General features: G+C 40.7%; 1 protein-coding gene across 1 annotated transcript in view; it reads left to right on the top strand.

The window, feature by feature from the left end:
• LYST (lysosomal trafficking regulator) overlaps nt 1-24,546 on the top strand; it is a 173,109-nt gene that overhangs the window by 31,498 nt on the left and 117,065 nt on the right. Inside the window, exons 4-10 of the mRNA XM_080822463.1 lie at nt 10,662-10,752; nt 12,687-14,766; nt 16,423-17,440; nt 19,161-19,322; nt 20,892-21,048; nt 23,179-23,405; nt 23,922-23,988. Coding sequence (XP_080678589.1) covers nt 10,662-10,752; nt 12,687-14,766; nt 16,423-17,440; nt 19,161-19,322; nt 20,892-21,048; nt 23,179-23,405; nt 23,922-23,988 — 3,802 coding nt within the window. The remainder of the gene's footprint in view (nt 1-10,661; nt 10,753-12,686; nt 14,767-16,422; nt 17,441-19,160; nt 19,323-20,891; nt 21,049-23,178; nt 23,406-23,921; nt 23,989-24,546) is intronic.

Raw genomic sequence — 24,546 nt, 5'->3', positions numbered from 1 at the left:
CATATTTGGTATAAATAATTAAACAGACTTTTTATTGCTATATAATTTACATGTAGTGAATGCACAAATGTAAAGTGTATAGTTGAATGAGTTTTGACAAAGACAAACACCTGTGTAACCACAGCCGAGATCAAAGTTTAGAACATTGCCACTACTCTAGAAAAAGGTTTTCATGCCCCTTTGCAGGCAGCCCCTCCCCTTCCCCCAACTGCCACACAACCACAATTCTAATTTCCAGCATCTAAGTGTAGTGTTGCTTGTCCTAGAACTTCATATAAGTGGAATCATGCAGTACGTACTCTGGTGTCCCAGAGCTCTATCCATTATGCATGAATCAGTAACTCACCAAGTTTTGATGCTGGTATTTTGTTGTATGGATATACCACAATTTGTTTGACCATTCACCTGTTGTTTAACCATTTGGCTTTTGTTTCCATTTGGCTATTATAAATAAAGCTGCTCTGAACATTCTTAAAAAAGTATTTGTGTGAATATATTTTCATTTTTTCTGGGTAGCTATCTAGGCATGCAATTGCTGCGTCAAAGGGTAGGTGTTCATAAGAAAGTGCCAGACTCTTTTCTCAGAGCAGTTGTGTCACTTCTCACTCTCACCAGCAATGTATGAGAACTCTGGTTGCTCTGCATCCTTTCTGGTATTTGACAGTGCCAGCCCTTTTCATATTACCATCTTAAGTGAATATGAAGTAGTATCTCATTGTGATTTTAATTAGCATTTCTCTAAAAACTAATGATCTGAGCACTATTTTATGTGTTCATTGGCCACTTGTACATTTTCTTTAGTGAACGTCTATTTAAGTTTTGTGCCCATTTTAAAAGTCAGGTTATTTGCCTAGTATCCAGTTGTAGGTTTTGTTTTTGGTTTTTTTCTTTAATGTATCCTGGATACATGTCTTTGTTGAATTGCAAATATGTTCTTTGTGGCTTGCCTTTTCATTTCTTAACAATGCCTTTAGAACAGCAGATTTTTTATGTAGTGTGTTTTATATCCTAAGAAATCCTTATCTTGCATCCCAAAGTTGCAAAAATACCCTCCTGGTTTTTTTTCTAGAAGCTTTTTAATTAGTATTTTTATTTTTAGGTCTGTGTTCCATGTGGCATTAATATTTGTGTACAGTCTGAGGCCACAGCTGTGGTTCCTTCCTCCCTCCTCCTCCCTGTGCAGTTACCCAGTCGTTCCAGCTACATGTCTTCTTGAGAGTCTGCCCCTTCCCCATGGAGAAATCGATGGCTCCTTTGTAGAAAATCTATTCTCCATATACTTGGGCTTTATTTCTAGGCTCTTCTGTTCCACTGTCTATCATCTGTTTGGGTTACCGTGGCCTTTATAGTGTGTCTAGAAATTAGGTGGTATAAGTTCTTCAAAGTGTTCATTTTTCATTCCGTTCATTCATTTCAAGAATGTTTGACTATTCTAAGTTCTTTGCATTTCCATATAAATTTTAGAAGGAGCTTATTATTTCTATAGAAATGCTTGCTAGGATTTTAGTGGTGATGACATTGAATCCAAAAATCAATTTGGAGAAAATTGACAACAATGTTGAGTTTCTCAGTCTACCAGCATGGTGTAAATATCTGTTTGAGTCTTCTCTAATTTCTCTACCATATTTTTTTTATTTTCAGTGTAGAAGTCTTGCATATTTTTGGTTAAACTTATTCTGAATATTTTATTATTTTTAATGCTATCATAAATGGTATTTAAAATGTTTATTTTCTGTCATTTGTTGCTCATAGAAATGTAATTGATTTTGGTACATTGACCTTGCATCCTATACCTTTGCTAAATTCATTTATTTGAATTTATTTTGAAATTTTTCTGCAGATTCCTAGGGTTTTCTGTGCACACTATCAAGTCATCTGTGAATAATAATTTCACTTCTTTTCCAGTTTTTGTACCTATTATTTCATTTTCTTGCCTTTTGCATTGGCTTTTAGTGCATAGGTAGGTGGAAGTGATGAGAGTAAACATCCTGCCTAGTGCCTGACTTTAGAGAGAAAGCATTCAGTGTTTCCATTAACCATCATGTTAGCTCTGGGTTTTTCTTAGGTGCCTTTTATCAGAATGATGGAGTTCTCATCTATTCCCAACCTGCTAGAAAGTTTATCCTGTATGGATATTGGATTTTGTCAAATGCCTTTGCTGAATCTTCACACTGAGACTATCATATTTTTTTTTATTCTTTTAAGATGGGCGAATTACATTGATGGTTTCTAAATGTTGAAACCATCATTTGCATTCCCGGGATAAACCCCATTTGGTCATGATTTCTTATATACAGATAAATTAATCTGTTTATTCTTCAGAAAAAAAATAGTCTCCTTAAATAGAAAAAATATGTTCTTTTCAATGGTTAAAGATACCGTGGCTGAAGTTTATATGCAGACCTTTACAAGTTTGGTTTTTTTTTAAAGATTTTATTTATTTATTTATTTATTTGACAGAGAGAAATCACAAGTAGGCAGAGAGGCAGGCAGAGAGAGAGGGGGAAGCAGGCTCCCCGCCGAGCAGAGAGCCCGATGTGGGGCTAGATCCCAGGACCCTGAGACATGACCCAAGCTGAAGGCAGAGGCCCAACCCTCTGAGCCATGCAGGTGCCCCCCTTTACAAGTTTTTTGAAAGAAAATTTGTCCAGCCCCAAAAGAAAGAGTTATCTTAAATTTTAATCTTGGCACCAGCATCAGTGAGATGGGTAACAAGCTGCTTCAGATCTCCGTGTCCTCATCAGGAACAATTTATTTTATTTTATTTTTTAAAGATTTTATTTATTTATTTGACACAAGTAGGCAGAGAGGCAGGCAGAGAGAGAGAGAGGAGGAAGCAGGCACCCTGCCAAGCAGAGAGCCCAATGCAGGACTTGATCCCAGGACCCTGAGATCATGACCCGAGCCGAAGGCAGAGGCCCAACCCACTGAGCCACCCAGGTGCCCAATTTATTTATTTATTTTTTATGTATGTGTATTTTTTTTGTAATTTTATTTTTTTTTCAGTGTTCCAGGAAGGAATAATTTAAATACATTTAGTTGGATGACTTAAAAGATGTCTTCCAATATAAAAAGTATTTGTTTTCATATAACATTTGATAACAACAGTTTCTAATTTTTTTTCTGTACTCTGGTTATAAATATATACAGCTTAATTCTGATGTAGTGGATAGAAAATCACAATAATTTATTACCAACTCAAGTGTGATAAATACTACTTTTTAAAACTTCGACATATAAATTTCCATACCTGTTCACACTTTATGAATATTCTAAAAAGTTGTTACTTATTTTGCTGAGTAAAATGTGAAGTCTTACTGGAGGAGGTTATATATTTATGAACAAAACATTTAAAAATTATAATAGGTATCTTTTTCAGCTGTTTTCTTTGTAAGAGAGTACTTATTTCTTCCTACCTTTTTGTAGTATTACCACTTTAATATATAGTACTACATAAATGGCCAATCAATGTCATATATAAAATAAGTATAATAGAAAAATACCAGACCTTTTGTCGTAGGGCTGCACAATTCATTCACTGGTTTATTCAGCAGGCCATAAAGAGCCTGTAATAGCAGCAGCTCTGCCAGATGCAGAGGTAAAAGAACAGGACTGTCCTTACCGGGAGCTCTTAGCTTTTGAAGAGGCAGACAGATTGAAAAAAGGCAATGGTGACAAAACATTTTGGGGGGCGTGTAAAGGAGAGGGCGGTGAGGAAATGCTTCTTAGAGAAACTGGCATCTCTAAGTAGGGATCAGCAGCGTAGAAAGGGGGGAAACATTAAACCAGGGGAACTGCAAATGCGGACCTTGGAAGCCGGAGAAGGAAGAGCGTTCAGTGACCTAGCAGTAGTTTATTGGGGTTAGAGCAAAGGCCGTATGTGCAGTTTTGGGGTGCTGAGAGGACCGGAAGACAGAGGCCACATGGCAAACCCCATGTACCATACTAAGGAGGCGTAAGTTTTTTCTGAAAACCCTGGGGAGGTTTTTGTTTGTTTTGTTTTGTTTTTTACATGGAGGAGGTTTTGAATCAAGAAAATAGGCAATGAAAATTATTCTTCAGATTTGACAAGTTAAGTCATTGAAAATATTAGCAAGAATTATTTCAATAGGAAAGTAATGCAAACTTTTAAATTAGTAGAGATAATTATAATAAGTGAACTTTATTTTACTCGGGTTCTACGGATTCTGTTTACACACATGGCAAGATCTATCTGTGCAGGATTAGTTTGGCAGGAATGAAGGAGTAGGGGAGATGCTGGTATTCCTGCTTCTTGGAGTAGTGAGAGTATCCTCTTGGCCACTAGATGGTGGTGCTACCCACAGAGAGCAGGTAATCTGGTGCGTTATCTCCCTTTACACCCAGGCCGAGGATCCGAGCAGAGTACATCAGGCGATTGCTGCGTAACGGAGCACGGTCTAAGAACTCAGTGACAGGAAACAAAAAGGGTTCCTTTGCTCATGTGTCTATGAGTTGGCAGCTCCAGCAGACCCAGCCAGGATCACGGCCTCCGCTAATTGTGGGGCCATCTGGGGCCTCTGACTATGCAGTCTGTTGGCAGAAGACTGGGGGCTGTTGGATGTCGGCCCGGCTGCCTCAGTTCTCATCCATGCGACTTCTCCGATGTCAGTAGGCGAGGCGAGGCTTCTTTATGTGGTTGTGGAACATCGTTCCAGGAGGGGAGCAGAATAGCTACAAGGTGTAGCATAACCTCACTTCTGCCACATTCTGTTGTCAAAGCAAGTCACGGGCCAGCACAGAACGAAGGGAGAGGGACATAGACTCCATCGTTCCAGGAGAAGATAATTTGTGACCATATTTTGTCTGCCATCATCTCCTCTCTGGCCACAGTTATTAGCATTCCTCCCACACTTCCCCTCCCACAGGACTCTCAAAGTATTGTCCCATCATGGCATCAGGCTTGAAGTTCCTGATCTCGTGATGTCTGTCAGTTCTGGATGCAGACGAGGCTTCCAGGTACAGTGCTTTGGTTACAGCTCTTTTGATTGAGAGACTTGTGAACACAAAAGCCACACTCACAGTACACAGTGATGAACAGGGACAAGTTAACCACACTGCATGCTTGTATTCAAAATGGAGAGTGACCGGAGGCACGGAGCCGTCACTGACCCACTGATGTCCTAGCGGGCATGTCAGTGCCCCTGTTCTTGGGACAAGGAATGTTTTCTTCTGTGGGAGTGCTTCCCTAATCCATGGTTCTCCAGGGCTCTGGGATCCGTCCTCCGAGGCATCTTCCCTTTTCCATAAGACACAGTTATAATGTGCAGCATTCTCACCCTGCTTCACCCCTGTAGAAAAGGGGGTCCCAGTGGTGTCTATTCATTTTGAATTGTCTCTTCCTTTTAGTCCAAGCTGCCGGCATTTTTTAATAACACAGCTTTCTTTAAAAGTGTTATGGGTTTCCTCTGACTTTTAATGGAGTTACCACATCCCCCAAAAGCCACGTCTATAATTGCTTTTGAGACAGACCTCTCTACTTCAGGCATATAAAGCTTGTGTGGAGTAATGCCCGCAGGATTCTTGGTAGTACTTTTGTCTAGCTGATAGGATTTACTAGGTAGCACCTAAAGTCTTTCTGGAGTCCTAACAAAGAGTAATACAGGCAGTTTATAACCCTGCTTTGCTGGGAGGGGAGGAGGAAAGGCCACCAGGACTGGTTGGGCAAACTGGGGCCTGCAGACCCAAATCCTGCGGCCAGCGATCTGTTTCTGGACAGCCCACAAGCTAAGAATAGGTTTTCATTTTTCAAGGGTTGTTAAAAGAAACAGAAGAATGTACAGCAGAGGCCATATATGATTCAAAAAGGCAGAGATGTTTACTAACAAAGATTGCCACCCCTGTTTTAATTCAAGAACTATGGGCATAATGTTTGACATCAATGGGAAAAAGCAGTATATTTTGCTCTACTGGGACATCAAAAATGTTTGATGAAATGAATGCATTCAAAAACAAACAGATTAAGAATAGAGGATGCCATATACCAAGAGGAGAAAAACCAATAATATTTTTTAGGAATAAGCTCTATAATAGAATCAACATAATAACTTTATGACTATTTCTGTTCATTATCATGTTTTAAAAACACACAGTAGTAAAGTGGATCATGAAAGTAATGACAGCGAGAATGTGAGAAAGATGGAGAAATAAAAATACCAGTCTTAGAGGGGCATATACGGAAGAATCCAGAAGGTCGTCGTTTCCTTTAGCCACAGCTATATAGCTGGAAAACAAAATTAAAGATTCTTTTTACAGTGCTAATGAAGAAGTGTTCTTGTGTGTGTGTGTGTGTACACACATACATTAGAAACAATTATAAAATTCTGATAGAAGAAATAAAGGACTTACATATATTTCTGCCTATGTCTGGAACATTAAATTTAATTAGCATGTCAAATCCAGATTTAAAGTAATGTCATTAATACCAATTCAAGTAACTTTGGTCATCTTCCGTCACATTCTGAATCCAATCCAGGCCCTAAGCTTAGCCTGTCCTCCTGAGGTCCTTGAACCCCACTGGTTTGGTTCTCACCTGCCTTTGCAGCGTCCTGGCCATCCATCTGCCTCTCCTCTCAGCCCTTCCCCAGACTCATTTGCTCCGCCCCCCCCACCACCACCATTACTTGAACTGTGAAAGGAGCAGTGCTGACACCTGATCTAAAATATGTTTCTTGAGTCGAGCTAAAAAATTACCACCTAAATGAGAGTGATTTTACTATTTATTACTGCTGTGGGGAATTTAAAAAGGCATGTTGCTGTCCTTTTGCCTGCAAAAGGGGAAACAGAAAAATGTATTAAATGAAGAGTGGTGTGATTTCTATAGAACGGACGGTGTAGGAATAGCCAGGAATCCGTTTATAGCGTATGTTGCCAAATACAGCATATCGAGAACTTTCTCCGTTTTGGCATGAGGTAGCACCCCATTCCTCTGGATGCTGTGACCGTGATCATTAGAACCTTGGGAGAGAAGAACCAGAGCTGGGGTTGAAATAGAGGACTGCGAGTTCTAGTTTGCCAGAATACCCACGAATAAGAGCAAAGGATTCTCTGACTTGCAAAGGGATAGAATGATCTGTGTGGTTTCTTTGGAACTTGAAAGCATAAGTAAATCTGGCAACGTGCAATACCTAAAAAAGTAATAGATCCAGAGGAATAGCAAGAGCCTCCCCAATGACGGATGTGTTGAAAAGTACCGTGATGGAACGGAGTCAGGAGGGGTGCACTCGCGGCCATATTGGGCCACGGGGAGGCAGGCGGTGTCCGCCTCAGGACTGCAGTTCCAGCAGAGGTGGCAAACCCCAAAATCCTGCACTGGCTTCAGTCTCATTCTTTGGAAAGGCCCATGGTTTCCCAGAACTAATCCACTTGGTAAAATGGGGAAAGAGGCATGATGTCCTGAGCTGGGGTGGGAGGCGGGGGGTGTGGAATGGGGGAATGTTAAACGTGGGTTGGTGTGGGTGAAAAAGCTTCTCAAAAGAGGTTTTGCTGGAGCTGGGCCTTGAAGGTAGTGAGGGCCCCCTAAGCTAAGGGGGCAGGAGTGAGAGAGGTTGCAGACCATGTGTCATGCAGAGGCTGGGAGTCAGGAATGCCTATTAGTGTGGCAATGACGATTTGCCAGTATACTGTTACAGGGCAAGGGCTGGGGTGCTTCACGCACTTGTAAGGTTTCTGCAAGCTCTGCTAGAATGTATTAGTTCATCTGCCAAAGATAAAGCCTCACATCGGGAGGACTCTACAGGAATGGCACGCCCAAAATTGGTTTACATTTTTTGAAAGACCTTGGGCATTTTGCTGGCATCTTTGAAAATACCAAGGTGCATACCGAATATGAGCTGTACATGGAAATGTTACCCAGACATGTTTGTCTTTCTAATTTTGAGGTCAGGCACCTGGAACTAGGCCCTTTGGGGATAATTTTGACTATTCATCCAGAATTTAAAGTCATTCAAGGAGATAACATTTAACATCCAACTCTGTACTAGGCCTGCCAGGAAAGGGGGGTGATTGCTAAGGACGAGGGCCTGGGCCCGGGAGTCCACGCTCTGAGCGGGGACTGGGAAGAACTTTTGGAAAAGTTTTCCATCCTATTTAGAGATCAATCCAAACTCCTTCACATGGCCCACAGGCCGCATTAGATCTGGCAGCCTCCACATTGCCAACCTCTGCCCTCCGGTCTCATGTCCTAGCACTCCCCACTGCGATTCCAGCCACACTGGCCTGGCTTGCCGTCCTGTGACATAACCAAGCCCGTTCCCGACCCTTCGTATACTTCCTAGGAGCCCTTTCCCTTCAAATCTTTGCAAGGATTCCTTCTTCTCTTTGAGCATCTGCTCAAGTGGCCCGTTCTGAACAGCCTATCTGAATGTCCTCCTTTCAGTCACTCTATAATCCCTGTCCTGTTTAGTTTTCTTCATAGGACAGCCTTCTGTATGAGATTTTCTTATCTGTACCCATTATTTTCCATCTCCCCTGCTAGAAATGTCAGCTTTGTGAGAAAGCGAATAGTGTCTTCCTTGTTCGCCACTCCCTGCGAAGTGGCACCTGGCAGGGGCTCGCTAAATACTTGCTGAGTCCTGGGGGGAAACTGGCATGCAGACAGGAAAGTTCAGTAAGTTGTTTGCTGTACCAGAAGTCGATTGGGAACATGCGACCTAACTTGTTGGAGGGGGGATGAGAGCAGTCTCTCCGCAGAGGGCCTAAGACTTGCCTGAAGAATGAGTCGACGTTCGGCAGGTGGGCGGATGGCGGGGCACGGCAGGACAGTGCGCGTGAGGAAGACATGCCGGGGGTACAGCCCGAGCCACGTTCGGGAAGCCCTTCAGAACTGGACACGTGGGGATGGGTCAGGCATGGTGGCGGCAACCGGAAAAGTAGTTCAGATTTTACTTTTAAAGTATTTTCAGCCTTTTCATAACCAGGGCACTAGAAGGAATAGTCTGGATGCCGTGTCCCTGCTTTCTCGTTCCTTTCCAGCCCCGCGGCCTACCGCCCCCCGACTCGTACCCTTATCATTACCTTCATACTGAGCTTGCTAAGGTTGCCAGTGTTGCTCTGCTTGACACATGCTTTGCTGCCATCATCTTACACAACTGAAGAACGACAGCTTTTGACTTGGTTGACTGTCTTCTTTCCTGAGCTGCTCTCTTCCCTTGATTTTTCTTGCTCTACGTCTCTGTGGGGGAACTGCTTCTCGGCCTCCTTGGCAGGCCTCTCTCCAGCACCACCATTCTCCGTTCTTGAGTGTTGCTCTGCAGAGCTCCATTCCCGTCCGTCCTCTCTTGCCATTCTGCGTTCTCTCCTTAGGAGACCTCCTGTGCCCTTGACTTCTGCCCCAGGGGCTTCCAAGTCCCTTTTTATGTACTTCGTGTCTTTTTCTTAAGCTCCGGATCTATATATATAACTGTTGACTAAAAAGCTCTCTCCGTTTGAATATCCCACAGACGCCTCAAACTTACTATGTCTAAACAATGGATCCATCATCTCTAGCCCAGCCTAGTACCGCTGCTGAATTTCCTGTCTTGGTGAGGACTTCATCAGTCACCTTGTTGCCTAAACCAGAATTCTTCGAGTTCTTCTGGATCTTTCCTTCCCCCCTTACACTCCATAGATAAATGCAAGTCATTTCTGTTCTTCTTTGCAGTTTCTCAATTTTACCATAGAGCACTTCTGCTTATCATCATCTCTCATCTGGGTTATTGTTTCCCTTCCTCTAGCGCTGGTCAATTCCTTTCCCTTTCCACCGAAATTCTGTCTCTATACAGTGGCTAGAATGGTCTTTCTAACAAGCAAACCTGAATATATTACTGTGGCTCCTTCCCCGCTGACTGAAGTGAGGAACTTAAACTTGATTTGTCATTAATTCCCTGACCACCCACGTCCCCCCACCCCCGCAGCGTCCCAGTCTAGCTCTCTAGCTCCAGTCCCACTTCCACACTTCTAACTGGAACTGATTGCTCCTTTTTCTGAACTCCTAAACTGAGTATCGGTGCCACACCCAGCTACTCACTTATACTACATGCCTTCTGTTGTTCTTTAACTGTCTGTGTGTATGTATTTTATGGACCAAATGAGGGGACCTTCTCCAGGACCATATCCTCCAGAAAGGGTAAGACAGTAAGTGCTGTGGACGTAGTGTGCAGTCAATACATACTTATTAGATTACCTTCACTAATAAGTCTTTCTCTCTTTATATATATCATTTATTAATAATGTCAATTTCTCTTTTTAAAATTGTGTTCTCTGAGTTTTACATTTAACTGCATGAAGACTTTGTTTTTCTAGTAACTTCATTTATTGGTTTGCTAATTAATAGGGCTTAACTCTTCATTGTCACGTAGCAAATTTGTTTCTTTGGAGGTAAGAGATTCTTGCCATGTGCATGGTGGTAATGACAGCTGTTTGGGGAAATGTCAGCAAGGATGTGCTAAATACTGTCAAATACTCTTACATTCTTCTGCCCTTGGAAGGGTTTATAAGTTGAAAAGCACCACAGCTTTCACCAGATTTGAGATTAATTGGACCCTTAGCTTCTCAAATGCAGTCTTTCAAGAAAAAGGATTTTTTGACTCAGTTCAAGACAAGGTACTAGGAGTTATGTGTCTCGTGACCTCAGGACATGAAGGATTGCTTTGTTTCTAATACAGGCGTTGACATGTAGAGAAGAGCTCCTTACTCTACTTCTGTCGCTCCTTCCACTGGTATGGAAGATACCTGTTCAGGAAGAAAAGGCAGCAGGTATGTTTCTTTTATCACATCCCTTGTGTTGTCACAATTCCACTGGGGAAGGAAGACCTGTGGAAAAGCTCCTCCTGCCTTAATCGTTGATCCAGTTCAAATTCAGAACAGTATAGATTAGCATGGTCCTTGACAGGAGAACTTCTTTAGGTAGACGCATTTTTATTCTGCTAATAATACAAAAACCATGTGCTTCTTAGGGGTTTATTCAGATGTAACAATGATCAGAAAATATACGAGGAAACAGAACACTTAGCAGAAGGGGTCAGTCTAGGTGTGCCGCTTCATCAGAGAAATGGATAGTGGAAAGTTTGAAGAAAGAAGTGAAAGCTCCTTTGCTTATTTTATTTTATTTTTTTTTTATTTGAAAGAGAGAGAGAGAGGCAAAGGGAGAGGGAGTAGCAGTCTCTCTGCTCAGCGTCTGGGTCTTGATCCCAGGACCCTGAGAACATGACCTGAGCTGAAGGCAGACAATCGGCTAAGCCACCCAGGTGCCGCTCTGTCACTTATCTTAAAGACTGCTTTTTATTACCAGTACTCTACTGGTGACTTTGGCAGTTTAGTTTAATTTTTTTACTGTTCTTTGAAGAGATTAATTTGAAGTAATATTTTGTTTCAAGACTAGATAGCATTATTGCAATTTAAGGTCAACACATATTTTTAGTATCTGATTTTGAAAAAAAAATTTTAATTACACACACACACACACACATATATATATATATATATATCATATTAAGTATCTGAAACTTACTGTGAATGTCTCAGTGGACAGTTTAACAGTTTTCACCTTGACCATTTCTGGAATATGTGAATTGTGAGATGTTTAACGATCTATCAGGTTAAACATAAATCCTTCTATCTGGTATTTCAATGTCATATATGCACTTTTAATACATTCCTGATACGGAGCTCTCTTTTTAGGGGATTATCTAAGGTCTTGTAATATTGTTTCACTGCTTATTTATTGATTCACTAACTCCGCTCTCATTTTCTTGTGAATTTGTAGAATTCACAAATTATTTATCACTTAAGCTATCCGATTGGTGTTCTTTTAGGAAAGTTGTCTTCATTGCCTGCATCCTTTGTATAGGTGGAGTTTGTCAGACTCTTTTTAATTTCTCCCCTTCTCTCTTGAGACCCAGATCTTTTATTTATAGATTGTTATTTATTCATTCCGAATTAGAACTATATTTTTCACATAGATCTTACTTTGTAATATTGCAAAGAGAAAGACTGATTTTACTTTTTAATTAGTAAGAAGGGTTTATTCATTTCCTCAAGAAATAGGTGTTGCATGTGGTCCACGTACCAGGCCCTAGGTTCTAGGCACTGAGGGTGAAACAGGGATGCCTGTACCTAGTTCAGTGTGTGGCACATTCGGTAAATATTTTGAATGAAGAACACTTTTAACCTCAATCTTAGAGAACAGTTGGTATCTATTATATGATTTTTAAATAATTTTGGACCATCTTAAAGTTCTTAAGTTATATCAGGGATATAAGCTAAATGCTATTTTTGAGAATATAATATACTCCTGTTTCTTAATTAATGGCACTATTAGAGGAGATTTGTAAGATGGTGTGAATAGTAGTGCTAAATCCCAGATAATCTAGAGTCTCTTATCTTGATGTCAGAATGCAATGTATGGTTTCAAATCAGATTTATGCCCCTAATTTTGTTCTCCTTTGTTGTTTTCAAAATCAATTTGTATCCTTTGAACCAATGCTACCCAGTACCTAGCATGAGAAGAATAAGTGTAGGGGGAAATGATCCAGAGAACACGACAGATAGCTAAAGGAAATCACCCCTGGGGGGAAAAAAATAACTGAGGAAAAGCTCCAAGAGTGGAAGATAAGTAAGAGAGTAATCATCTGTACAAACTGAGTTTGAAAATATATTAAGGTCTAAACTTCCGTTCTTTTTCTTAACAGATTTTAATCTACCATTCTCAGCTGATATAATCCTGACCAAAGAAAAGAACTCAAGTTCACAAAGATCTACTCAGGAAAAATTATATTTAGAAGGAAGTGCCCCATCTGGTCAGGTTTCTGCGAAAGTAAACGTTTTTCGAAAAAGCAGACGGCAGCGTAAAACTACCCACCGCTATTCAATAAGAGACGCAAGAAAGACACGGCTCTCCACCTCAGACTCAGAAGCCAATTCGGATGACAAGAGCGTAGCAATGAATAAGCATCGACGGCCCCGTCTGCTACAGCATTTTGTAACCCAGTCACCTAACGACGACCCCCTTACGGCTAAACTTGACCACTTTCCAACCAAAGAACAGACTCCTCCTGACACCATGGCTTTGGAACATTCCAAGGAGATTATTCCAAGACAGGAGTCAAACAGTGACATTTTGAGTGAGCCAGCTGCCTTGTCTATTATCAGTCACATGAATAATTCTCCTTTTGACTTATGTCATGTTTTGTTATCTTTATTAGAGAAAGTTTGTAAGTTTGACATGACCCTGAATCATAATTCTGCTCTGGTAGCCACTGTAGTGCCCACACTGACTGAATTTCTAGCAGGCTTTGGGGACTGCTGTAATCTAAGTGACAACTTGGAGAGTCAGACGCTTTCTACAGGTTGGACTGAAGAACCAGTGGCTTTGGTTCAACGGATGCTTTTTCGGACAGTGTTGCATCTTATGTCAGTAGATATTAGTACTGCAGAGATGATGCCAGAAAACCTTAGGAAAAACTTAACGGAATTGCTGAGAGCGGCTTTAAAAATTAGAGCTTGCCTAGAAAAGCAGCCGGACCCCTTTGCACCGAGACAAAAGAGAACCCTGCAGGAGGTTCGAGAAGGTTTTGCGTTTTCAAAGTATCGCCACAGAGCCCTTCTTTTACCGGAGCTTCTGGAAGGGGTTCTGCAGATCCTGATCTGCTGTCTTCAAAGTGCAGCTTCCAATCCCTTCTTCTTCAGCCAAGCCATGGATTTGGTTCAGGAATTCATTCAGCACCACGGATTCAGCTTATTTGAAACAGCCGTTCTTCAGATGGAGTGGCTGGCCGTGCGGGACGGAGCTCCCGCCGAGGCCTCGGAGCACCTGAAAGCCCTCGTCAACAGTGTGGTGAAAATCATGAGCACCGTCAAGAAGGTAAAATCTGAGCAGCTTCATCATTCCCTGTGTACGCGGAGACGGCACCGGCGCTGTGAGTACTCTCACTTTATGCACCATCACAGAGACCTCTCGGGCCTCCTGGTTTCGGCTTTTAAAAACCAGGTTTCCCAAAACCCATTCGAGGAGACCGTGGAGGGAGACGTTCATTACCCCGAGCGCTGCTGCTGCATCGCGGTGTGCGCCCACCAGTGCCTGCGCTTGCTGCGGCACGCGTCCTTGAGCGGCACCTGCGTCCACATCCTGTCCGGCATCCAGAGCGTCGGGGTCTGCTGCTGCATGGACCCCAAATCCGTGATCGTCCCTCTGCTCCATGCGTTCCAGCTGCCCGCGCTGAAGCACGTTCAGCAGCATATACTCAATGTCCTTAACAAGCTTATCTTGGATCAGTTGGGAGGAGCCGAGGCCCCGCAAAAAATTAAACAAGCGGCTTGCAATATTTGTACCATGGACCCTGATCAACTCGCCAGATTAGAAGAGACGCTGCAGGGAAACTCGCGCGAGGCCGCGCCTTGCCCAAGTCTGGCCAGCCCTGCCTACAGATTTCAAGGGATCCTGCCCAGCAGTGGATCTGAAGACTTGCTGTGGAAATGGGATGCCTTAGAGGCCTATCAGAAGTTTGTTTTTGAGGAAGACAGGTTACGTAGCGTACAGATCGCACTTCACATCTGCACTCTAATGCAGAGAGGCAATGTCGTTGTGCGGTGGAAACTGTATCATTCCGTCTTTAACCCTGTGCTCCAGCGAGGCGTCGAGTTAGCACACCATTGTCAACACCGTAGCGCCACGTCAGCTCAGACGCACGCATGTCCCCATCATGACCTGTGTTTGCCCCAGGAAGTGCTGCAGATTTATTTAAAAACCCTGCCTACCCTGCTTAAGTCCAGGTTTGTATGTGGACATCTGCGCAGATACCGTTTTCTTGTGTGCTTTTGAATGTCTTTACCCATTATTCTTTCCTAGGATTTAATTTATTTTAACAACAAAAAGTGTTCCCATCCCATGTCAGAGTTTGCTTTACTTGTATTGATTGGTTGATCTATTGATCTATTTATTTATTTCAGTTTCCTGGAGTGGTTATAGGGAAGAGCATAGAGCCATTGATTTTAATTTCTCAGTGGAGAAAAAGTTTTAAATATACACCACTGAGGGAAGGATGGACACAACACAGATATCCAATAGCAGAGGCAAGGTTAAATTAATTAATTTATATTTACTTGACAGAATTATTAGCCATTAAAAATAATGTTTACAAAGACCATGCTGTGACATGAGAAAGTGCTAATAATATTTTATCAATAAAACATACAAAATTAAAAATATCACCCACTTATTTACAGCTTTGTAAAATACACACATATCTAAAATGATAATTATTTGTCAAGGCAGTAGACTTAAGGGGATTATGATTTCTTAAATACCACATTTACATTTATTATAAATACAATTTATTATAAATACAATGTATATAGAAAAAACAGAAAATACAGATAAGCAAAAAGAAGAAGATTAAGGGACACCTGGGTGGCTCAGTTGGTTAAGCATCTGCCTTTGGCTAGGATCATGATCCCAGGGTCCTAGGATCGAGTCCTGTGTTGGGCTCCTTGCTCGGTGGGGAGCCTGCTTCTCCCTCTGCCTCCCCGTGCTTGTGCTCTCTTTATCTCTCTCTCTTTTTCTGACAAATAAATAAACTAAAATTTAAACAAAAAATGGAAAGAAAATCCAAATTACTTAGAATTCTACCAGTAAATTTTCAGATTTTGTGATTGTCAAGTCTGGTACTTAAAAAATAATTAACATGAATAAAGCTTGCTTCTGATAGTCTGGTCTTACTAATTAATGTGTATACCATTTCAAAAACATAATAATATATAACCTGTCATCATTATCTTTACAATTTTTTTTAAATTTCTGACATCCTCACATTGTTTAAATAAAACTGACTTTGATTCGAAAAGTTTTGTAACTCTTTGGTGTATTTGTGGACAACTTGGATCTTTACTGAGCTGACGTATTTAGTTATTAGTAGGATTCCAGTGATCCAGACCCATGAGTCTCACCTGAGACTCAGATCTGCAGCTTGGCTCCCTCCCTTTATGAGGTGCAGACGTAAAACAAACAAAAACTCCTGAGTAAGCCAGCAGGCAGACAAACAGATGGACACACACAGACTTGCCTATTGTCAGAGTCTTTCCATCTCAAGTGCGGAGGTGGTTGTGTCATTTAGAATTACACAGAACCTGCCAGTTGGGGAAAAGTATTCTTCCCTGAGTTGCTTCATTTAACTTGGGTGTGTGTGTAATCCATTCTTCCTAAATAATGCTGGAGTCATATTTGTGATGTTTGAAGAAGGATGTATGTGAAAGTAATTAGAAAATAATTTGCGATCCTGCTCTCATGAAGAACACCAGCCAGATGATTGATGAATAGATTAGTGTTTAATATATACCACGTGCAGCAATGACATATTTAAATAGTATATGTATCTATTTATGAATGATGTTTCTATATGTAAAATCTTGTGTATTTTTTTTCTCTCACAGGATAATAAGAGATTTGTTTTTAAGTTGTAATGGAGTAAATCAACTAATTGAATTAAATTACTTAGATGGTATTCGAAGTCATTCCCTAAAAGCCTTTGAAACTCTGATAATCAGCCTAGGGGAACAACAAAAAGATTCTTCAGTTCCAGGTGTGGATGGGATAGACGTCGAACAGAAGGACTTGTCGTCCTTAAATGTAGGTACTCCTTTTCGTAACCAGCAAGCTTGCTCAGATTCTCCCCAGAGTCTTAGCAAATTTTATGCCCGCCTCAAAGAAGCCTGTCCAAAGAAGCGGAAGTCTGTTAACCAGGATGTTCATATCAACATGATAAACCTCTTCCTCTGCGTGGCATTCTTATGTGTCAGTAAGGAAGCGGAGTCTGACAGAGAGTCGGCCAACGACTCAGAAGATACTTCTGGCTATGACAGTACAGCGAGTGAGCCTTTACATCGCATGCCGCCATGTGTATCTCCCGAGAGCCTCGTCTTGCCTGCTCCCAAACACATGCACCGAGCAGCAGACATTTGGTCCATGTGTCGTTGGATCTACATGTTGAGTCCGGTTTTCCAGAAACAGTTTTACAGACTTGGTGGTTTCCAGGCTTGCCATAAATTAATATTTATGATCATACAGAAACTGTTCGGAAGTCACGGAGAGGAGCAAGGGCTAAGGGAAGGAGACCTACGCGCCCACGAAAACCGAGATATAAATGGAACGTCTCCATCTGAGGCCACCGCGAGGGAAGACTTACTATCTTCGACTGTAAAGAGAGACCCCGCAGCATCAGAACTGGGTGATCTAAACAGGAGTGCGGACAGTGGAGGTAAATTGGAGTCACAGCATCTGTCTTCCGCAAACGGGGGACATACTTCAGCTCCTGAGGAAGCGGAGGTACTTACGAGCCGAGAAAGTGAGGCCTCCCTGCAGAGCATCCGACTTTTGGAAGCCCTTCTTGCCATTTGTCTTCACAGTACCAGAGACAGTCAGCAGAAAACGGAATCAGAGTTACCTAATCAGGTAATAGCTTCTCCTCTGTTCGGCTTTTGTACTTTCCTCTCCTTATTTTAAAGTTCTAACGTAATACTGTTGTGATTTTGTTTTTCCAAAGATTGTAAGTTCTGAGAAGCTTCTTTAGGCTTAGCCCAGTATCAGGTGCTGCGGAGGACAGAGAAGTGCATGACCCAGGTCTTGCCCTCAAGAAGCTTACAGTTTAGTTTGGAATGCAAAACCACATGTATCGAACTTACCAACCCTGAAAGGCATTAGATATGCACGATGTGTCAGATGAGTAGTAACGGACTTTGTGTTTCGAAGTTCAAACTTCATAATCTCAGTGTGATGCTGTTCGGTGCCCTGCTCAGACCCCCTTTACCAAGCTGATGCACCCATCTGCCATTGCTACAAGGATGTGAGTTATCTCCTAAGGATTGCCCTGGGCTCATGGGAGACGCCCCTTCTATAGACGCCTGGGAAGGATGCTCATAGCCAGTGATGGATGGATATAGCTCTGTGGAGTGCGACAATCTTTGTGGTGCAGTCCAGGCTCCAGAGCTTCCCATGGAGTCAGGCTGGAGCCCAGCATTTATTCTGAAACCACATTCTTGCCTGGATTCCCCCCTCCACCACCCCCAAATATATTCTGCTTTCCTCACGACCCTACAGATTTTTCCTGAGAACATTCCTCAGCTGGAAAGAGAATCCTCAGTTTCAGGCCCTGCTTCTAAAGAAACTTCAAATATGGCAGACCCCCTGTTAATAACCATCCCTAACTGTTCTGTCAGCCCACAGGCTCTCCCCAGTGCAGTTCCTGTCTCCCTGTTTCCTCCCATCTAAAAAATCTTGATGTCTCCACAGTGCTCAAAGTTAAAACCCCAGACTCCGTAGGCTAGCATACAGAGCCCCAGTGTCTTGTGTTCACTTCCGTGCCTGGCTTCGCGTCCTGCCTCCCTTCACCATGCTGCCGTCCACCGCACTGAGCTGGCTAACAGCTTCTCAAGATGCCACTCCTTGTTAGGAATTCTGGATGTGTCCTTCTGACCGGCAGACTTCTGCCTCGATGCCTGCCCGCTACTACTTGTTCTCATCCATCTCATACGACCCCTCCCCCGGACACTGTTGACAGGTCTCTCAGGCACCTTCTCTCTTTTTGATTATCCTAGAACTTTGATTATAGCTCTAGTGTGGTCGTCATCATGTCTTGTCTACATGTATCTGTTTCTTACAATGGTGGAGGGAATTCATTAAGGGAGAAGTCAGTTTCATATCTGTCTTTGTGGCCTCATCACCTAATATAGGGACACAGGCAGGCAGAAAGAGTTTTCCTTCAAGGACAGAAGGAAGGGAATAAAGAAGGGAGAGAGAGGAAGGGATTGGAATCTAAGCCCTTCTTAGAGTCTTACAGAATCTCTAAGAATAAGGCATTTGTAAAATGTAGGGATAGTTAATCAAAACTCTGAAGTTTCAACTAATCTTTTTGTGTATGATACAGTTAATTTGTGATCTACTGAAACTCAGAATGAAATAAGGTGAGTGAAGCATTTGGTAAATAAAAATGTTATTAACTGTAACTGGGTATTTGTATAAGAGCTAGCTAGGTATTTGTAGTCCTTTTACTTTCATACCTGCTGCAAATAAATGGACTAGGTTTCTACTTATTAAGTAAATATTATTTATTTTGTCACTTTAGTTTTTTTAAAGCATGTTATTAATATTCTTAGTATCCTTTATTTTACCTTAGAACTTGTCCGTGGAAAACATATTGTTTGAAATGAAGGACCATCTTTCCCAGTCAAAGGTGACTGAAACAGAATTAGCAAAGCCTTTATTTGATGCCCTGCTCCGAGTGGCACTGGGGAATCATTCAGCAGATTTTGAACACCATGATGCTATGACTGAGAAGGTATGGATAAGATCCAGGTGTGTTGTTTGGGTGTGACTGGCAGAGGCAGACACGTGTGGGATGGGAGTAGGGCCCTCATGAATGTGATTAGAACACACGGGCCAGGATTTGGTCAGGTGAATTCTGGGGGTCATAACTCCATCTGTGGGGTGGATAGCATTTACTCAGTGCCCTAGCTCATAAAAAACGAGAGCAATGTGGCAATTTACTGAGACTGTCAGTGGGACAGCAATGTATGATTTGATAAGTCTTACATATAACTGATAGTTTAATAAATGATAGTTCAGGGATGGTGATCACTCAGCTCTTTTTTCTGATCCTATCTTCTGATCCTTTCGTAATATACAGTTAGTATTTCCAGAACCCTCTATTCATTTTAATTTTACATCACTCAAACAAAAATGACTATACTTGCATAGAAATTAGCTGCTTCTTTCACGTTTCTTTAACCATTAACTAATTGTCCTTTATCTTTATGTAACTTCTTAATAAAACTGTCCTTTATTTTTATGTAACTTCTCTTTTAATTTCACAGTCTAGCCAGATACATGACATTTTATAATCCTCTGCCACAATATTTTATGTTGCTGTTTGTTATAACTTTAAAAAACTTACTGAAATAACAACTGTTGCCTTTGTCATATTCCTGCATCAGCTGGTTTATTGGAAAGTGTTAAAATACTACTTTATTTCTACCTTTCATTAATGTTGCAGTGATAAAGTACTCTGACATGCTTCAAGTGAAAATGTGTTCTAAAGTGAAGATACTGGTAGCATTTTTATAAGAAAAGGAAGATTTCTTGCAGCAGGTTATTGCACCAGAATTAATGCTCTCGATTTCCCAAATGCTTTTATATGGACAACTGGATTCTGAAATCTTAAAATTAATCCTGTTGAATAATTTTTTTATTTTTTAAAATTTTTTTAATAAACATATAATGTATTTTTATCCCCAGGGGTACAGGTCTGTGAATCACCAGGTTTACACATTTCACAGCACTCATCATAGCACATACCCTCCCCAATGTCCATATCCCCACCACCCTCTCCCGTCCCCCCTCCCCCCAGAAACCCTCAGTCTGTTTTTTGAGATTGAGTCTGTTGAATAATTTTTATGTCTACTGTGGTTACCTAGTTTATGAAACATTTTATTTATAAAAATCCTATGGAAATGTCTTTTTCCCTGAACACATTTGTAAAAATAATATTTATTTGCTAGCATTAAGTTGTAAGAAATATAATTCCACCTCATTGTGGTTTTTAGACATTTCCTATTATGTAACTAAGAGTGAAATTTCATAGACTTCTTTTTCAGTAAAACTGAAATGACCTATAGCTTCATCTGTTAGAGACCCCCATTTCTGAAGTGTTTATAAAGTTGAGAGAGTCTGGAAATTTTTTGCTGCACGAATTTCATAATTTGTAGTGCATCTTATTGATTCCTGAGACTTTTTTCCTTAAAGAGAATGCAGAAGCGATCCTTGAAATGATTTTGGAGTAATAAACATTCTGTTCCTAAACATGAGCAAATATTACAAGTTTCGCCTTCTGATTGCGCTGATCTTACAGCACCATCCATCGGAAGAAGAACTGTCATCACGACCTGGTGATTTTCCAGAAGACGCTGAGGACTCTCGGTGTTGCAGTCTCAAACTTTTGGTTGAAGAGGAAGGCTATGAAGCAGACAGCGAGAGCAATCCTGAGGACAGTGAAGCCCGAGATGATGGTAAGATACCACTGAAGTACTTGTGATTGGATTTGCAAGTCAGATTATCAATTAGCAAAGTGGCTGCGGTGATACCACTTTAGAATTTTGTATTGCCTTGCCATTTAAAAAGTGCATTGCTTCATTTTATTTGATCTTGACAATAAATTCTGGCATTTGTATAGGCAACGTCATACAGATATATTTTGTTATTGCCAAATTGACTGAATGCCTGAGAATACAGGGTAGAGAGAGTCCCTGCTTTCATCGATATTCCAGTAGAAAAAAACAAACACTAGGTGTCAGAAGTGGACAATATGGAGAAATAAAACAGGCTGATGTGATAGTGATTGGGCAGTCAGAGAAGGTCTCACTGGAGATGTTCGGTTAATAGTGAGGCCTAAATTTTTAAAAAAAAATCTATCCAGACAGACACTGACAGGAAGGGCATTTCAGGCAGTTTGTTAGAAAGATGAATTAAGGTAAGGAGTGTAGACATCTTTCTGTGACTTCCAAGGATGGTGCAGCCCAGATTTCTTAACTCACCACAACCCAGCTTGTCCCTCGGATTGAACATGATCCTTTGTCTCTGGGCTCAAAATTTGGGTAGAACAGAATAGATGGGCCTATTGGAGCCAAGATCTTTCTGGAAGACTCCATCTCTTGAATGTTGGCCATACGGCCGTCCCAGAACTGCTAGTCTTCGCTGCTTCCAGCTCCTGGTTGTCCTCAGTCTAGTTTCTCTTTCCCGTTGCGTGAAGGAGTAATTGTGGGTGTCCTAAGGGAAAGGTCTTGTTGGACCCATAGCAAGTGTTTGTGTATAATAAAGAGTGAAAAGAACAGAAGCAGCCACAAATTGAAAGAATCTATATATGTGTCTATGTATATAGGCACACACAGATTCATGTAACTTGGTTTATTAAACTATTCTTTTTTCCAGTGTTATTAAGGAATAATTGACATACATCACTGTAGAAATTTAAGATCTGTAGCATGATGGTTTGATTTACAAATATTATGAAACAATGATCACAATAGTATAAGTTAACTTCCATCATCTTATACACATACAGTAAAAAGAAAAGAAGAAAGAAATTTCTCCCTGCGATGAGAACTTGTACGTTCTATTCTGCTGACCACTTTCTTACGTATCAAACAGCAGTGTTCACTATAGTCCTCATGTTGTCCATTACATCCCTCGTGCTAATTTATCTTGAAACTAGAAGTTTGCACCTTTTAACCACTTTCCTCCCATCTCCCCCCATTCCTACCTTCTGAGCAAGCACTTTTGGAAAAAATATTAGTTCAATGGTGTAGGTTTTATCAGTGTACTGACATTTTATAATGACAGACGTCCTCCTTTTTATTAGTTCTTAATCATGTAGACATTTATAAATTTCTTAACTACATGAACATTTTTTTAAACAGCGCTACAGTCAGTTTTAAGAGCATATCAGTCAAATTTTCCAAAATGTAATATTCAGTGACAGTGTCCATTTCTCACTTATGAAGAAGACAAAGTATAGAATTTATCCAACCAATAGCTGAAGCTATCATTTTCGCAGAGATCTGAATGGGCAAATGAACTAGCCTGTGATTTAGGTATTTTGGGGTCAGAAAGTTTGGGATAGGGTTTTTCCCACTTTTGTCAGAGAAAATGTGTTAAATCTTTATCTTTTTTTTTTTTAAAGATTGTATTTATTTATTTGACAGGCAGAGATCACAAGTAGGCAGAGAGGCAGGTAGATAGACAGAGAGGTGGAAGCAGGCTCCCCGCTGAGCAGAGAGCCCGATGCGGGGCTCGATCCCAGGACCCTGGGATCATGACCTGAGCCGAAAGCAGAGGCTTTAACCCACTGAGCCACCCAGGTACCCCTGTATCTTATGTCTGTAAAAGTTACTGTTGATATTTATGATTCTATTGAAGATCAAAATTACTTTTAAGCCACTCATTTATCTTCAAAATATCCACTAGACTTGATTTTCCAAGATACTTATTCTAATCAAAAGTTGCCGTGTAGGAAAAGGCTGTGTGAGAATCTTCTTACAAAGGGCACTTTGCCACAAGATCTCCTAAAATGTTAAGTGAGATTTGAAATATTTATTCAGGGTTTAGGGAATAAAAATAATCTTTTTCTTTTCCTCTTTCAGGTGTAGACTTGAAACCTGAAGCAGAAGGTTTTAGTGTGTTAAGCAGTCCAAAGGACTTGATTGAAACCTTCACTGAAGGGGAAATCATATATCCTGAGATTTGTATGCTGGAATTAAATTTGCTTTCTACTGGTAAAGCCAAACTTGATGTACTTGCCCACGTATTTGAGAGTTTTTTGAAAATCATCAGACAAAAGGAAAAGAATATTTTTCTACTCATGCAACAGGTAAAAGATGCATATAGTAAATGTGGTGAATGTTTATCACACGCATGCCCCAGTCGCTCATCTCCTTATTTAGAACTCAACTTGTCTGAAAATTGAGATGATTATTTATCTTTTATAATACCTTAGGTATGTTTTTATGTACAAATGGTAATCTAAAAATCTTTTAATTCCATAGTTCTCTAAAGCAGCATAAAAAATTAATGTCGTTGGCTAACTAATCCTTGTATTATTTCTGAGAATGGGTAATATTTTATAAATTACATTTAATATATAGTCACTGTTTTTGAAAAACCAGAAAACAAAAACAGTATGAAAAACATGAATGTATAAACCACCTAAAAAAAAAGGAAATGAAAAGTGTGTAATTGTACACATAGCATTCTTCTCAGTTATTTGAAAATATTTATATATGTATAGATAGTAGAGTATCAAATCATTTATCATGACATTACAGTTACTTCATGCTTTCATGAGGTAAGAAATTTAATTTCTTATGTTTTGTTTTTTAATCTTCAGGGAACTGTGAAAAATCTTTTAGGAGGGTTCTTGAGTATTTTAACACAGGCTGATTCTGATTTTCAAGGTGCGTTGAAACTGTTAGTTTTACACAATAGCTTTGAAATTATTTTGTTGTTATGTGAAATGAAGAGTTAATAATGACTTCCATTGGCATAGTGCCCTGTGATTTCAAAAGTCGCTTTATATGCATCATCTCTTTTGTTCAATAGACATACCATATCGTGTCTTGATTTTATAGAGAGGAATGTCTAGATTCCAAGTGATTGAGTGAGTTGTTCAGGGTCATGTACATAGACTTGGCCTTGTGTTCCTGCCTTATCAGACACTGAGTGCCACTCTCCACTCTGTACTTTCACAGACATTTGAGGAATTCATAATGAATATGTAATGTGGTGACATTATAATAGAAACTTATATTTTAGTTGGAGAAGTCTAACATACATGTAACATTAATTCAGGTTTGTCAGGTGTTTCTTCATGATTAAATTCGAGTGATACATTTTTGGCAAACAAACTTCGTAAGTGACATTGTGCCTTTTACAGTGCATCATATTGTGGTTCATGATGTCTGTATCTTATTACTGCGATGTTGACTTTGATCACTTGGTTAAGGTGGTGTCTT

The sequence above is a fragment of the Martes martes genome (assembly GCF_963455335.1).
Source record: "Martes martes genome assembly, chromosome: 14".
Lineage (NCBI taxonomy): Eukaryota > Metazoa > Chordata > Mammalia > Carnivora > Mustelidae > Martes > Martes martes.
Note: the sequence above shows the minus strand (reverse complement) of the source record. Positions and strands in the feature narration are given on the sequence as shown.